The 15,292-nt window shown below is 42.3% G+C and overlaps 1 protein-coding gene across 7 annotated transcripts in view; it reads left to right on the top strand.

Annotated features, from left to right (window-relative positions):
• Positions 1–15,292, top strand: part of GSAP (gamma-secretase activating protein) — a 112,245-nt gene that overhangs the window by 83,412 nt on the left and 13,541 nt on the right. For all 7 annotated transcript variants that reach the window (XM_034964312.3, XM_034964310.3, XM_034964313.3 and 4 more), the window contains 6 exons: positions 5,885–6,013; positions 6,863–6,921; positions 7,621–7,652; positions 9,982–10,043; positions 12,510–12,605; positions 14,852–14,922. In XM_034964312.3, coding sequence (XP_034820203.2) covers positions 5,885–6,013; positions 6,863–6,921; positions 7,621–7,652; positions 9,982–10,043; positions 12,510–12,605; positions 14,852–14,922 — 449 coding nt within the window. The remainder of the gene's footprint in view (positions 1–5,884; positions 6,014–6,862; positions 6,922–7,620; positions 7,653–9,981; positions 10,044–12,509; positions 12,606–14,851; positions 14,923–15,292) is intronic.

Here is a 15,292-nt window from a genome sequence, read left to right as displayed (position 1 = left end):
TCAGGGCATAAGCTGATTGTGAGATGGAAGAGTTTAGAGCCATATTTAGTGATTTCATTTTTAGAAAAAAATCCAATCCATTAAAAATGGCTAATAGAACTACCCAGATGGGCAAGTAAGTGGAAATTTTTGCTAGATATTGGGGAAGAAGGAGCAAGTCCAATTATATTCAGGAGACCTTGAAATTGCAGCATGTGTTTCCCTAAGTGGGCAGCCTCAGGAGTTCTGGTCACTTGCCCTGTGTATGAGTGTTCCTGTTTAGAGCATCTTAGTTTAGTGCCTTCCTAGCTTTATGTACACACAAACATTTTCTATTTATTCTGTCAGTGCTTAGAGGTAGTGGGTCACTGTGTTTCTCTGGGTTGTTAAGTAAAAGCTGATACTGAGATGGAATCCACTGAAGAGCCAAATTGGATGATGCTTTAGCTGTGCTAGTTGAGTCCTGGCACACAGAGGAAAGGGTTCTCTTTGAGTTGGCTGCCTTCTCTGTAAGAAGATGCTGCTTAATCAGCAGAAGTAGGACCAAAGCCAGAGGGCCTTTTAGAAATGAAAGGCAGATTTTTTTTCTGGCAGTAATTTGCAGATGAGCCAGTACCACAGAGCTTTTTGTTTGTTTGTTTTTGGATCAATTGGCAATCCAAATCATAAATGGGAAACAATTCCTTAATGTAACCCACTGGTTCTTTTGTTCAGTGAATAGTTGTGATGGGCTGTGTTTGGCAATTATTTCAGGTCATCCTAAGAGAAAAAACTCCCCTTTATGTAGGAAAATGCTTCCAGGTCATTCCTTGAGGATCTGATTGCTTCTAACATTGTCTCTAATTCAGGGGTATTTTTCTTTGCTATGCTTTTTATGAGACAGTCTCATTCTGTCATCCAGGCTGGAATGCAGTGGCATGATCTTGGCTTACTGCAACCTCTGCCTCCCCAGGTTCAAGTGATCCATCTCAGCCTTCCAAGTAGCTGGGCCTACAGGCACACACCACCATGCCCGGCTAATTTTTTGCATTTTTAATAGAGCCGGGTTTTCACCATGTTGCCCAGGCTGGTCTCGAACTTCTGAGCTCAAGTGATCCACCCATCTTGGCCTCCCAAAGTGCTGGGATTGCAGGTGTGAGCCACTGCATCTGGCATGGGTATGTTTCTTTTTTTCTTTTTTTTTTAATTGAGATGGAGTCTTGCTCTGTCGCCCAGGCTGGAGTGCAGTGGCGCAATCTCAGCTCACTGCAAGCTCTGCCTCCCGGGTTCATGCCATTCTCCTGCCTCAGCCTCCAGAGTAGCTGGGACTACAGGCGCCCGCCACCACACCCGGCTAATTTTTGTATTTTTAGTAGAGACGGGGTTTCAGTGTGTTAGCCAGGAAGGTCTCGATCTCCTGACCTTGTGATCCACCCACCTCGGCCTCCCAAAGTGCTGGGATTACAGGCATGAGCCACCATGCCTGGCCGGGTATGTTTCTTATACAGCATTTTTGTGTTTTATTTTTAAAGCTTTATTAGCTCTTTTCGAGTCGCTGGTGATGGGCTTCCTGGGCAGTTGTGGCTTTCATTTTGTGGTGCTGTTATTCCTGATGAGTACAGTATTTGCTTTGTTGGATAACTGCTAGCTGATTGACAGTGATTTCCTGTGCTCCCAGGTTCATCTTTTTTTTTTTTTTTTTTTTTTTTAATTTTAAGTTCCAGGATACATGTGCAGGACATGCAGGTTTGTTACATAGGTAAACGCATGCCATGGTGGTTTGCTGCACCTCTCAACCCATCACCTAGGTATTAAGCCCAGCATGCATTAGCTATTTATTCTGATGCTCTCCTTCCCCCAACGCCCCAACAGGCCCCAGTGTGTGTTGTTCCCCTCCCTGTGTCCATGTATTCTCATTGTTCAGCTCCTACTTATAAGTGAGAACATGTGCCATTTGGTTTTCTCTTCCTGTGTTAGTTTGCTGAGGATAATGGCTCCCAGCTCCATCTGTGTCCCTGCAAAGGACATGATCTTGTTCCTTTTTGTGGCTGTATAGTATTCCACGGTGTATATGTACCACATTTTCTTGATTCAGTCTATCATTAATGGGCATTTGGATTGATTCCATGTCTTTGCTATTGTGAATAGTGCTGCAGTGAACATACACATGCATGTAGCTTTATAATAGAAGGATTTGTATTCCTTTGGGTATACACCCAGCAATGAGATTGCTGGGTCAAATGGTATAATACTTCCAGTTCTAGGTCTTTGAGGAATCGCCATAGTGTCCTCCACAATGGTTGAACTAGTTTACATTCCCACCAACAGTGTGAAAGCATTTCTATTTCTCCACAGCCTCACCAGCATCTGTTGTTTCTTGACCAGTCTCATCCTAGAGCATAGTGGTGCGATGGTGTGTCTTGGCTCTTGGGATTGTGCAGATTCAACTCTCCCTTCCCCTGCCCTCCCCTCCATTCTGGGTTACAACATCTAAAACATTATGTGGGAGATCCTTTATTCTCTGGGATAATGAGCATGCTGGTATCACCTTGGCATTCAGAATCCCTCAAAGATTTGGCCCTAACTACCTCTTTAACTATATCTCCTATTTTAAAACCACACAATCAGAAGTCTTTAGACAGCTGGTGATTTATATAGCCTTTAAGCCAGAGGTGTATAGACTGAGTAAAGTGTTTGAGGGTGGGGTGGGGTGCCCGGGATTACTTGAACATGCTCACTGTTCTCAGTCCTGGCTGAACATTAGGATGCCTTGGGGGAACTTGTAAAACTCATAAGGCTCAGGCACACCCCAAGCCAATTAAATCTAATTGGGGATGGGACCCAGGTGGTTCCAACGGGCAGCTGAGGCTGGGAGTTGCACATGCTGGAGGCTATTGTCTTCACCATAGAGAATGAAGTACTGTTGACTCTGATGCTCTGGCTCAGATCTGAGCCCCGAATCCATCTTCTAGTCTGTCTCTTTGCTCACACCCAAAGAGTCCCACCTGGAATATCCTTTCCTTGTCCTTCACTGATTCAAATCCATTTCCCTCCCCTGTTCCATCTCTGTTTTCCAAGTTTCCAAATAGACCTTCCAATTTAGAATAATCTCTGCATTTCTTTTTTTTTTGGAGACAGTCTCGCGCTGTCGCCAGGCTGGAGTGCAGTGGCGCCATCTCGGCTCACTGCAACCTCCGCCTCCCGGGTTCAAGTGATTCTCCTGCCTCAGCCTCCCAAGTAGCTGGGACTACAGGTGCATGCGACCACGCCCAGCTAATTTTTGTATTTTTAGTAGAGATGGGGTTTCATCATGTTGGCCAGGATGGTCTTGATCTCTTGACCTTGTGATCCGCCTGCCTCTGCCTTCCAAAATGCTGGGAGTACAGGCATGACCTGGCCGCATTTCTTAACTGAAAAAAGTTAGATCACTTCTCTAGTGGATACCAAATAGTGAAATATATAGATTTTTCTGTATCATCTTAATATCTGTAAGATATTATAGATATATCTAATATCTATATTAGGCCAGTGACCCCCCTCCTAAAAAACATGTAAGTTCATGTGAAAATATTTTTGGGATGTTTGGCTAACAGTATTTCTTACTTAAGTGTAAATTTTAATTTTTGTTTTATTTTAAATTCAGATCTTTTTCCTTCTAACTCTAGTCTATTTTAGGCCATGGATTTCTTTGAAAATCTGGTACAAGCTATAGACCATCTCCCCAGAAGAGCGCTCATACAAACACATGCTCTATTTTACATTCAGGCAGTGGGTGCTGGAGCCCCTGGAAAGCCTGTCCACTGACATGTGGCGAGCTCTGTTTGATCTGTTTCTTTTTAGCAGACAGATGGCTATGCTAATTAGCCTGATTTGATAATTCCACAATGTATGCATGTATTGAAACACCACATTGCAACCCATAAATATATACAATTATTTGTTAATTTAAAATAAAACAAAACTATGAAAAATGTGCCTACCTCCCCAAAAGGTTATGAGGAAAGGGATTTTTTAAATGGAGTAAGAAGGAAGGTGATTTGGGAGAGATCTTTTCTTAGGAGCTGCAGTGACTGGGGACTTCTAACAACAGGATAGCATTTGACTTGAGGGGATGGGGCCAGATGACAGTTAGAGGGCATCTGAGTTTCTCCCCTCCCATATCCTGTCCTGGGCAAGGTCTGGGTGAACTGCGTGGGTGGGACTCTTATGGCCAAGCAGGAGGAATTAATAGCTCAACTGAACACTAGATGTCACCACAACACCAATTAGTTTTCTGGCTTTTGGCACTCCTGTGCCTGAGCCCAGATTAGGACAGCAAGAAAGCTTTAGAGACTTCCAGTCAGGGACCTAATTCCGTCAGACGTCTGCAGGATTTGTCTTGTCTTTTTTTTTTTTTTTTTTCTTCTTAAATACAAAGAAGACCCAAAGGGTGGATAAGTGTACGTTCATTATAAATAAATGGAAAGGGAAAGAAAAGACGAGTGAGGTGAGTCAAGTGAGGAGTGGGATTTGATTCATGTTTTCCCCTGGACATGAGACTTTCTTGGGAAGAGTTTTTCTGTCTCTGGGAGAAGGGATGTTGGCTGGATGGGCATTTCAGGCTTCTGAAAGAGCAAGTTTTAATATTATGTTACTTACTTTACTGATACTCCAAAACACATTTCAAACCAATTATGACTGTCTTTTGAATAAAAATGGTAATAATGTGCTATAATTTAACATGAGGGCATTTTTCTTGATTGAGGTGTTTTTGTTTGTTTGTTTTTAAGTTTTCTTATTTTTCTTGCAGTTCAGCCAAGTCTTGTCACCTTGGCAGGCAATAGTTCACTTAGTTTTATGACCACACATTACATCTCTGGCCCCAGTCAAATCATTTGTAAATGCACATATTTTGGCAAAAAGTATCCTAAGTCTACCTTTATTGGTTTAAAACCAAGTTGTGTCAGAATATCCTTCAGCACTAAGAATGTATTTTTTTATTTTTATTTTTTTTGAGACGGAGTCTCGCTCTGTCACCCAGGCTGGAGTGCAGTGGCATGATCTCGGCTCACTGCTAGCTCCACCTCCTGGGTTCATGCCACTCTTCTGCCTCAGCCTCCTGAGTAGCTGGGACTACAAGCACCCGCCACTGCACCTGGCTAATTTTTTGTATTTTTGGTAGAGACGGGGTTTCACCGTGGTCTCGATCTCCTGACCTCGTGATCCGCCCACCTCAGCCTCCCAAAGTGCTGGGATTACAGGCATGAGCCACTGCACCTGGTCAACACTAAGAATGTATTAACATTGCATTTTATTATTTAAAAATGAATATAATGGATACATTCTTGCTTCAGGGTAGTACAATTATATCAATAATTCAAAGATCTAGATAGAATGCTGACTAATTCTGTTTTGGTGTATGTGACAATGTAAAATTAGTTCATTTTATCTTTTTTTGATTCCTAGGTTTTGAAAAATGTCCTTGGCAGTAAATAAATTTAGCAGGAAAGTACGCCTACTCCATTTATCCAAATGTTAATGAACTTTCTCTTAGTGAACATGGCACTGTTGACACCACCTAAGTCATAAAAACGGGTCTCAAGGGAGGAAATGACTCAATGTGTTTAATACAGGTTTCCCTGCTAAGCCTCAATCTGGGGAAGTCCTGTTGGTTTTGGGAAGTGAGCAGCAGTTCTCTATGTGGTTTAAAAAAAAAACGACAACAAAAAAAAAAAACAAAAGAGACAGAAAATGAAGTGGGTAAAGAAGATTCTTTAAGTCTATTTTAGAATCCCTATTGGGTCTAGAATGCCATCCTCTGTACAAAGTATTCACTCAGAAATGTGGGCCGTGAGAGCTCGGGAAATAAGGCTTGTGTAATACTCACTGGGTGGTTTGGGCCACTGGGCCTGCCTCTGAAGGCCACTGATGTTTTTGTCTCCTACAGGTGCTCAGCTTTAAGGGCTACTGGGAAAAACTGAACTCCAACCTAGAATATGTTAAGTACGCCAAGCCACACTTCCACTATAACAACAGTGTGGTCAGGAGAGAGTGGCACAACCTGATCTCTGAAGAGGTATGAGTGGGTCAGTGAGAACAAAGCCAGCAGCGAGGCATAGTGGACTGGATCCAGGTGATGCCTTTAAATCATAAGGCTGGCTTCCATGTGCAGCACTCTTCCCAATTGCCAGGGACTTGATCATTGTCATTACTGATCTCAATAGGCAGAGATGCTTCTATGATCTCTGTTCTCCTAGGGAGGAAACTGAAAAGCAGAAAGTTTAAGGGGACACACAGCACATTCATAGTAGAAGTATGATTAATATCCATGTCTCAGATGTGTTCTCAGGTTACTTATGTAGTTAAAAATTGATATTAAAAAATCTAGGTGTTCCCAACTTAGTGGTCATTAGGGGTTGGGGTAGTTGGAGGGAGAATAGTGGACGTGACTCACTGTCCAGGGGTGACCCAGGGAAATCTTTGGGGGTGATCGAAGACTTCTATGTGTTGATTGTGGTGGTACATTGTGGGACATGAATCTAAACATGATAAAATGACATAGAATGACACACACACACATTGTGCCAATGTCAATTTTTGATTTTGATATTGTGCTCTAGTTAGGTAAGATATAAGCACTGAGGAGACTGGGTGGAGGGTACATTGCATCTCTCTCTAGTATCGCTGCATGTAGATTAGTGTTGTTGTGTGTAGTATATAGTTGACTCGCAGTTTCCTGTGAATCTGTAATTGTTTCAGAATAAAATATTTCTTAAAACTTTAAAAAAAATCTAGGTGTTCTGATTACCTGGAAAGTATATTTCTTCTCTCTGATGCTCTTAACTGTATTGCATTATATCCTTGATGTGAAAAGTCACCGATAAAACCTTTACCTTCCACATTCCTGACGTGTTCTCACTCCTAGAAAACAGGAAAAAGAAGGTCCGCGGCATACGTGAGGAATATTCTTGATAATGCAGTAAAGTAAGTGAAAGCAGAGGTTATCATATCTGTAAGATGGTTAACATTTACAATTACTTTGTTTTGTTGGCTACCTTTTATAGAAGTAGTTTACTTTTGTTGCATATCCCCAGCAAAATAATATTGTCAGCTTCATGAATGCAGCCACTTGGACCCTATTCTGGAATTTGGTGCTGGAATTTCTGGTGGGAAAAGCTTATATGTTGAACCTTAAAGACTTGTAACCTGTGGATAGATGTTTACAATGGATAATTGGTAAAGAAATTTCCTATTAGTGAGCATTTTAGGAGAGAAAGGCAAATAGTAGGTTGATTTTTTTTTTTTTTTAAGTGTCAGTGGGCTAGTGAGCTTGCTTTTATTTTGAAAGCCTGTTTTCTGGATATATGAGTCATCTCAGAGTACTAAAAGTATAGGCCTCATTCCAACCTCTGTTCTATTTTCTGTCCCCATTATTTTCAATAACTGAGAGCTACAGTTGTTCTAAATTATTGCCGTTGTTGGCACTAAAGGGTTTTGAGATTTTTTAATTGCCTAATGTGGCTTTCACTACATTGATCAAAGTTTTTGAGGTTTTCAGCAGCCTGAGAATAGTTTCTACAGTGGTTTTTATGAATTTTTAAAGGAGGATATCTTTGTATGATGTGGCTTTAAATTTTTTAAAAGCAATGCTGTCTGTGAATAACATGGCTAATTTCTTCGTAGGGTGATTTCTAACCTAGAAGCAAGAAATTTGGGTAAGAAAAGATCTGTAATAAAGCCTTCTGGGTTCCAGTCAGTGTTTTGTTTGTAGCACTGTTCTTCCTACCACTGTGGGTTGGCAAGAGAATCACTTCCAGTAGTGTGGTGCAGGCAGCACCTTTTAATATCTTGCTGTTAGAGTGGCTGCACGGCTCTTCCCATGTCTGTCTAGGCACCAGGACCTCCGGGGACAGCTGCTGAATGTGCTTTTGCGATGGGAGTCCCTGGGTGATGGCCTTGCGGTTCTCCTTATTTCCTGTCATACAGAGCTGCCCTCTGGCTGTGCCCACAGGATGCATTTTGGCATTTCCCTTGGCTTGGTGCTGCTTGCTTTCTAGCTGTCTGATCCTACCGGGTCTTGCCTTGTTTGTGCCTCTCATTTGGGTTAAAAATTGGGCACACAGGTCCTAGAGGCATAAAGATGAGGAGCTTCCAGGTAAGCAGTGTGGTTCTGGGGGAAAGAGCACAGGCTTGAGAGCTAGACAGAGCTGGACTTATATTCCAGCATGGCCTCTTGTGTGAACCATGTGCTCCTGGGCAAGTCACTTACCCATTTGTGCACTGTCCTTAGGGGAGTGAGGAGAAAATGAGACTAACTGGGGTAATGCAGATAGCACCTAACATAGTGCTTAGCACATGAGGGTACCTGAGGTGGCTGCTTTATTCCTTAGTGTGTAAAGAAGAAATGTTAACATGTGGCTTCTAAACCAAATGACAGGTATTATATAATCCATAGGTGCAGGGAGTGAGAGGATAGGTTAGGAGCGGGGATGGCTGGAGGAGGGAGGGAGGTTGGAAGAGGCTCCCCAGAGGGCTGACAGGTGAGTTAAGTCTTGATAAACAAAGGGGACTTGGCCAAGTGAAACCAGGGGAGGGGAATGCTGAGCATATTCAGGCACAGGCTTATTTGTAGTTGCCAGAAGAACACTTTCGTGCCTCATGAAGGTCAGCCTTCATTAAATAAGCTTTTGTTTTTATATCCCACTCCTGTTTTATGGGCTTGGATGTTGGGTGATTCTAATGGAAACTATTTTATACAGTGCATTGCTGCACCTCCTCCAGCTGTGCACACAGCACAGTGAACTGTGACAGTGCACTTGTCATCCAGCTTAGGCTGACAGAGCCTGGTCTCACTGACCAGCCCGGGAGGAACCAGCCTCTGCCTTACCAGGCCATCAATCCCTGAAGCCAGGGGATCTACCCTGCCAGACAGGGGCATGTGTGTGTGTGTTTCAGGCTTATCATCCTTGCATTGCTGGGGGTTTCGCAACACGGGGAATGTTGCTGGTCTGGTTGAGGTTTCTGTCGTGCCACCCCTCCTGCCCTGCTTATGGAGCTACTGTATGTGTCAGGGCCGTTTGCATCCTGTTACTAGTCAGTCTATCTTAATGCACTTTAGGAAACTCTTCCCTTTCCTTGCACGTGCTTTGCGTATACTAGTTCCCCATAAAGAATGTCACTGCCTGAAACAGAACATTCTGTGACATGCAGGGCTGTTGGATTCACATGTTAAATTGTTTCATCTCAATCACGAGGGTTGTGTAGGATCCAGGGAAGATTTATCCCGGGGGGTCAAGAGATATCGATGCCCTCCCAGAAGGAGTTGCCAGCCCACTGAGCAGGGTGGTTCTGCCCTCTTGCCTGGCACTGGATCTCAAGTATTTAAGAAGAAAAGAATGGAATACAAAGATGTTAGAAGCGCTTTGGGGCAGATTTTCCAGCAAGACTGGGTTTGTCTGCCCCTAGGGCCACTACACTGTAAGTGTGCATTGCAAATCATGGTGGAGAAAGTACCATTTGATTTAACATATCACTTTTCCACCTTTACCTAACTACCTTTGTAGTCTGATAACTTGTGCCAGTTAGTATTATTTGCTGCAGTAATTGACTGGCCCCCTCAGCTCAGTAACTCCCAAGGCTACTGAACTACAGGGTTCAGAAAGTAGAAGGGAGCCATGCAGTCCTTCCACCGAGCGCTGTTCCCTCAATTTATGACCCCAGAAGGGTTAAGAGAAGGCCCAAGTCCCTCTGTTTCCAGTGGAGCAGAGGTTCTTAGCAGTGAGTTTTAGTGTTGAACAAAAATCAAAGCTAGAGCCTACTGGCGCTGAGGAATGTGTTGGTTTCTTTCTCGGTCATTCCCTGTTTCACACAGCTCTGATAAGTTCACCTTGTAGGACTAGGTCACACTTAGGTGATGAAAAATTTTCATCCTGTGTTATGTTTTCTCAATGACTCAGAGAAGGGAAACCCAGGCTGATTCTTCTTCCTTCTAACCCATCTCCTGAAAACTGCTCAGAGCCTAACTATTGCTCTGTTTCATTTCAGGGCCAAGATTAACACCCCTCCTGCAGGAGGAAGACAGCCACCAGCGGCTGCTCATGGGGCTGGTAAGTGGTACGTGGGTTCTTTAGGGGCTGGCAAACAAGGGACCCTAAGACAAGGAGAAAGGATTACAGTGGGCTTCTCATTCTGATCTTATTCTTTATTCTTTGCACAAGTATGTTTTGCCAGCATTATGGACCTTGTGTGCCCAGTGGTAAGCAACCCATATGATTTCTGCCCTCTTGGAATGTGTAGTCAAAGGGGGAAGACACACATGCATCACACCAATACATATGTAATTTACAAACCATGATAAAAGGAGTGTATAGTGTTGAGAGTGCTTTAAAAAAGGAAAGAGCTGCATCTTTGTGGCATTTGTATTTGGGGTTTCAAATACAACAGAACAGGCCGGGCACAGTGGCTCATGCCTGTAATCCCAGCACTTTGGGAGGCCAAGGTGGGCGAATCACCTGAAGTCAGGAGTTCGAGACCAGCCTGGCCAACATGGTGAAACCCTGTCTCTACTAAAAATGCAAAAATTAGCTGGGCATGATGGTGCACACCTGTAATCTCAGCTACTCAGGAGGCTGAGGCAGGAGAATCGCTTGAACCCAGGAAGTGGAGGTTGCAGTGAACCAAGATTGCGCCACTGCCCTCCATCCTGGGCGACAGAGGGAGACTCCGTCTCAAAAAACAACACAAAACAACAACATAAAAACAACAGAACAAAGTACTTTTTCTCAAGAAGTCATAATACTAGGATGACCAAAAAAATATGAATCAAAATAAATTAATTGAAAAGCAGAATTTGTAAATAAATCCAAAACCTTTAAAAAGCTGATTAAAGAGACATCTGGAAAGCCTAATAAGTTATTTTTTAATACCATGTGGACTTAAGAATGGGATAATCTATTTATTAGTTTAGGTTTAATTTTCAAGTTTTCTGCCTTTATTGCAGTCATTAGTGTTGTTTCTACATAATATATTTGAATTTCTATGGTAAGGTTTGAGTTTCATAGTTTTTAATATATTAGGAGAGGTTAGTTTAGATATGCCAACAATAGTAAAAGAAAAATCTCACATATACAAGAAGGAAATAATTATAGTACTTTTATAAAATTAAATATTGCACAGCCATTAAAATAGTATGGCAAACATGGCTGGGCACTGTTGCTCACACCTGTTATCCCAGCACTTTGGGAGGCCGAGGTGGGTGGATCACCTGAGGTCAGGAGTTCGAGACCAGCCTGGTCAACATGGTGAAACCCCGTCTCTACTAAAAATACAAAAATTGGCTGGGCATGGTAGCACGTGCCTGTAATCTCGGCTACTGGGGGGCTGAGGCATGAGAATCGCTTGAACCCAGGAGGTGGAGGTTGCAGTGAGCTGAGATCGCATCACTGCACTCCAGCCTGAGTGACAGAGCAAAAAAAAAAAAAAAAAAAAAGTATGGCAAACAATGTTTACACGACAAACATGCAACATTAGAATGGGTGTGCACACCAGGAAAAAAAAAACGCAATTGTTAATATGGGTGGTAGGATTATGGGTGATTTTAATTTTTATCTTCATGGAAAAATTGAAAAGCACAAAGAAGTATGCACTATATATTACACAGAAAGCATCTTTTATTTAAAGCCAAATTAATTGGCACATGCATGAGACTGAATTGAATTAAGGTACCATTATGTCTTGGCCCTGAAGGTTGTGGACTTGGTTTTACTCGGGGTATTGTAATGTGAACCTGCTAAAATAGAAGATGTGTGCATGGGTGATATAAGCTGTACAACTCCCTTGGGCTGTTTATTGGCACAAACGTGGTCCTGGCATCCTGCTCTTGCTGAGCGTGTTGTCTGGGCAAAAGGGAGAGGAGGGAGGAGGAGAGAGAGAAGCAAAAGGTGGGGAGGGCTGGGAATGCTAATGGTTGGGGAAGTGGGGAGGCCCAAGGATGATCAAACAAAGCGAGTATAGAAACAAACCTATTTGGAGGCACCAGAATGAATATTTCATTACCTTTGCATGTCAAGGGGCTGTGTTAAGTGTCTGTGGCCACTGTGTAGAGGGAAGTACCTGGTTATTTCCCATTTACTCCTGCTTCTGTCCTTCCAAAACACCCAAAACTGTTGCCCCCATTGGCTCAGTCATTCTATATATAGAGTTGTTCCTGTTAATCCCCCAGGACTCTAGGAGAAGTAGACTTTAATCCTTTGGCAGATCCCAAAGCCCGTGACTTCTAAGTTGGTGACTTTCACTGTCTTCTTTGGAGGATTCTCGTCAGAGTTAGAGCCTTACTCGCAGTTGCTCATGGGGCTTTGGGTGAATCATAAGTAATTCCTTTTGAGGCAAATGTTGGGGACCCCTTATTTATGCTCACCAGAGAAATACTGAGAGTTATGCATTTCCATTGATGGGACCTTCAGATCCAGTATTTTTTATATTGATGAAGAATGTTAATAAGTGGATCTAATTCAAACCAGTTGCAGGTATGAGTGGGTAGGCTGTGACTTATCTAATGCATATCCTGTTTTCAGATGGTGTCTGAGCTAAAAGACCATTTTTTGAGACATCTACAGGGTGTAGAAAAGAAGAAAATTGAACAGATGGTTCTGGACTACATTTCAAAACTGGTTGGTCTTGCTTTTTATTCTCCTCATATGCCCCTTCACCCCACTCCCCATATAGTTCTGAAAATGTGGTTCAGGGAACCCATTTATGTGTTTTTCAAATTAGATTTTTGGAGATCTCCTGTTCTTAAATCAGTATTTGGTGCTGTAGATTGAGAAAAGGGAAATAAGGACCATAAACAAAGAGCATTTGGTTTGGAAAGTGGTTTATTGTCCTTCCTTCAAATACGGATTCTATACCCATGGATGCATAGGACAATGAATTTAGTATGCTTGCCAAATGTTAATATCTCATCTTGGCAACTTCCAGCTCCATGTAGATGATTTCTGTACATGGAGGTTTATGCAGACAGGAGAGAACTTGAACTTCAAATCTTAATTAGTTCCAGTAGCCTAAGTAGGCCAGATTCTAGCTCACTTGTATTAATACTACCATGTGAGGCTGAGATTGGCAGTTCCTTACCTGGTAGCCACTTACTGAAATTTTGTGATCCAGATTAGTAACACCACTGTATGTGTAAATAGTAGTGATATGACTAGATTGAATTTTAAGGTTGTCTTGAGTCTTTCAAAAAGCATAGAGAGTTGAGGCCTGATCTTGCTTAGAGTCTAGAAATAATGTTTGACAAATTCAAAAAAATGTTTGCACAGAAAGAGAAAGAACACTCCATTATTTCTCCAAATTTGTATAAGACCAGTATGCAAATAAGCCAGTGTGTGAACATATATTTTTCCATTGAACTCTGGAAGATTTGTTAAATTTATTAGCTATAATCCTGATTTAATCATTTCATGTTTAATTTTCAAGTTTTCTGCCTTTATTGCAGCCATTAGTGTTGTTTCTACATAATATATTTGAATTTCTATAGTAAGGTTTGAGTTTCATAGTATTTAATATATTAGGAGAGGTTAGTATTCTCATGTAGTGATATTTATAATCAGGGATTTGAATCTTTCTTAAGTCTCCTTCTCAATAGCACTGTACCAAGGAACTCACTTGATGAATGTGTTACTGATCCTCCCCATGTTGACATTAACTTGCTTTAAAAAAAAAAAAAAAAAAAAAAAAACTCACAACACACAGTGATTTAACACATCCACCTATCACCTTTATTTCTGTTGACTCGAAATCTTACTTCCCAAAGTGCTAAGAAGGATTTCCATTCAAGCGTCATTTTTCTCCATTGTTAATAACATAAGTTTTAACACTAGTTTGTGTTAACAGCCTGTAGAACCAATAGGCCCAGAAACGATACGTATGAAGTCTCAGAAAACTCAAGGTCCCTGACATTGACTCAGCAGTCACTGATTGAGGCCACATCTCCCTGCCCCTGCCCAGCAGCCACTAGTCATGCCTTCTGCTCCCCTCTAAGGAGAGTGGCTGGCATCCTTTCTAAAACATATCCAAGGAAGTTGCTGCAGAACCTGATTATATTGGTTACATGTTAACTTACTTGATTTAAGCCAAAGAGAAACTGAGGATCTGTATCGAGGATAGCGTTTGCCTGTGAGTCTATGGAGATCCTTCTGCTTTGCCCCGTTTTTAGCCCACACAATGTGTGGATTCGTGGCTGAAAACAACTCCATAGGGATTGCTCTTCTGCTGGCAAACTCGTTGCAGCGTTAGAATGGGTTTCTGGATAAAGCTCTAAGACAAAGAAGGCTACCTACTTTGGTTGATTAGTTCCAATCAGTGTGCTAACCAATTCTTACAAAAACCCTATGAAATATTTCCCCTCACTTTACAGATGAGGACACTGCAATTTGGAGAGGGTGGGTAACTTGTGTAGGGTTACACAACTAGTAATGTATAGAATCTGGACTTGATACCAGTCTTACTTCACAGCTCATGATCATGACCTCCATTCTGTGTCTCTTTTCTTCTGACTGTCCACTGTTGGCTCTTGCGTTTTGACAGGCCTGGAGCAAACCCTGTAGCATTTTACCTTCACTGATGGATGGGGGTCTGTAAGTGTGAGTGGTGGGGCCAGTTAGCTGGGCTGGGGAGGCTGAGCTGGGGCACTGCCCACACAAACAGAGGATGCTTTGTTAGATTCTGGTGCACATTTTCAGTCTTTCTATTTTGGGTTCAGTGCTTCAGAATTGACCTCAGAAAGGCTAGTTGTGTGTCTGGATGCAGCCTGAATGCCAGCTGCCCTGAAATGCTTATCTGAGTTGTGGAGGCCTAGCTGTGGGGCCCTTGAGGGAAGGAATGGAGCAATGGTTAATGGACTGTCTTCACCCTCCAGCTGGATCTCATTTGCCACATCGTAGAAACCAGTTGGAGGAAACATAATCTTCATTCCTGGGTTCTCCACTTGTACGCAAGTATTTCTCACTTTTATCATGGTGTACAAAGAGTGGAAACAACTCTGTTGTAGCAAAACCCTTTTGAAATGCACTAGTTCAAATCAGTTCTCACCAGCTTCAACACCATCTAGCTTAATTCTATACTCAGCATTTAAAGTTATGCCCCCCTGCATATGTACCCTTTAATGTATAATAAAAGCTAAAATTAAAACAAAGTTATGCCCGTTACTTTACCCATCCTCTTTCCCTGGCACATGGTTGGTGACAGGGGAGGGACAAATGAGCCCAGTACTGCCAAGAAGGGGAATTTCACTTAATACAATGTGTAACATATGTTCCTACTCTGATTAAATTCTAGGCATTAGGCCGATGGTCACAGT

This window comes from Pan paniscus, chromosome 6, assembly GCF_029289425.2.
Source record: "Pan paniscus chromosome 6, NHGRI_mPanPan1-v2.0_pri, whole genome shotgun sequence".
NCBI classification, from domain to species: domain Eukaryota; kingdom Metazoa; phylum Chordata; class Mammalia; order Primates; family Hominidae; genus Pan; species Pan paniscus.
Note: the sequence above shows the minus strand (reverse complement) of the source record. Positions and strands in the feature narration are given on the sequence as shown.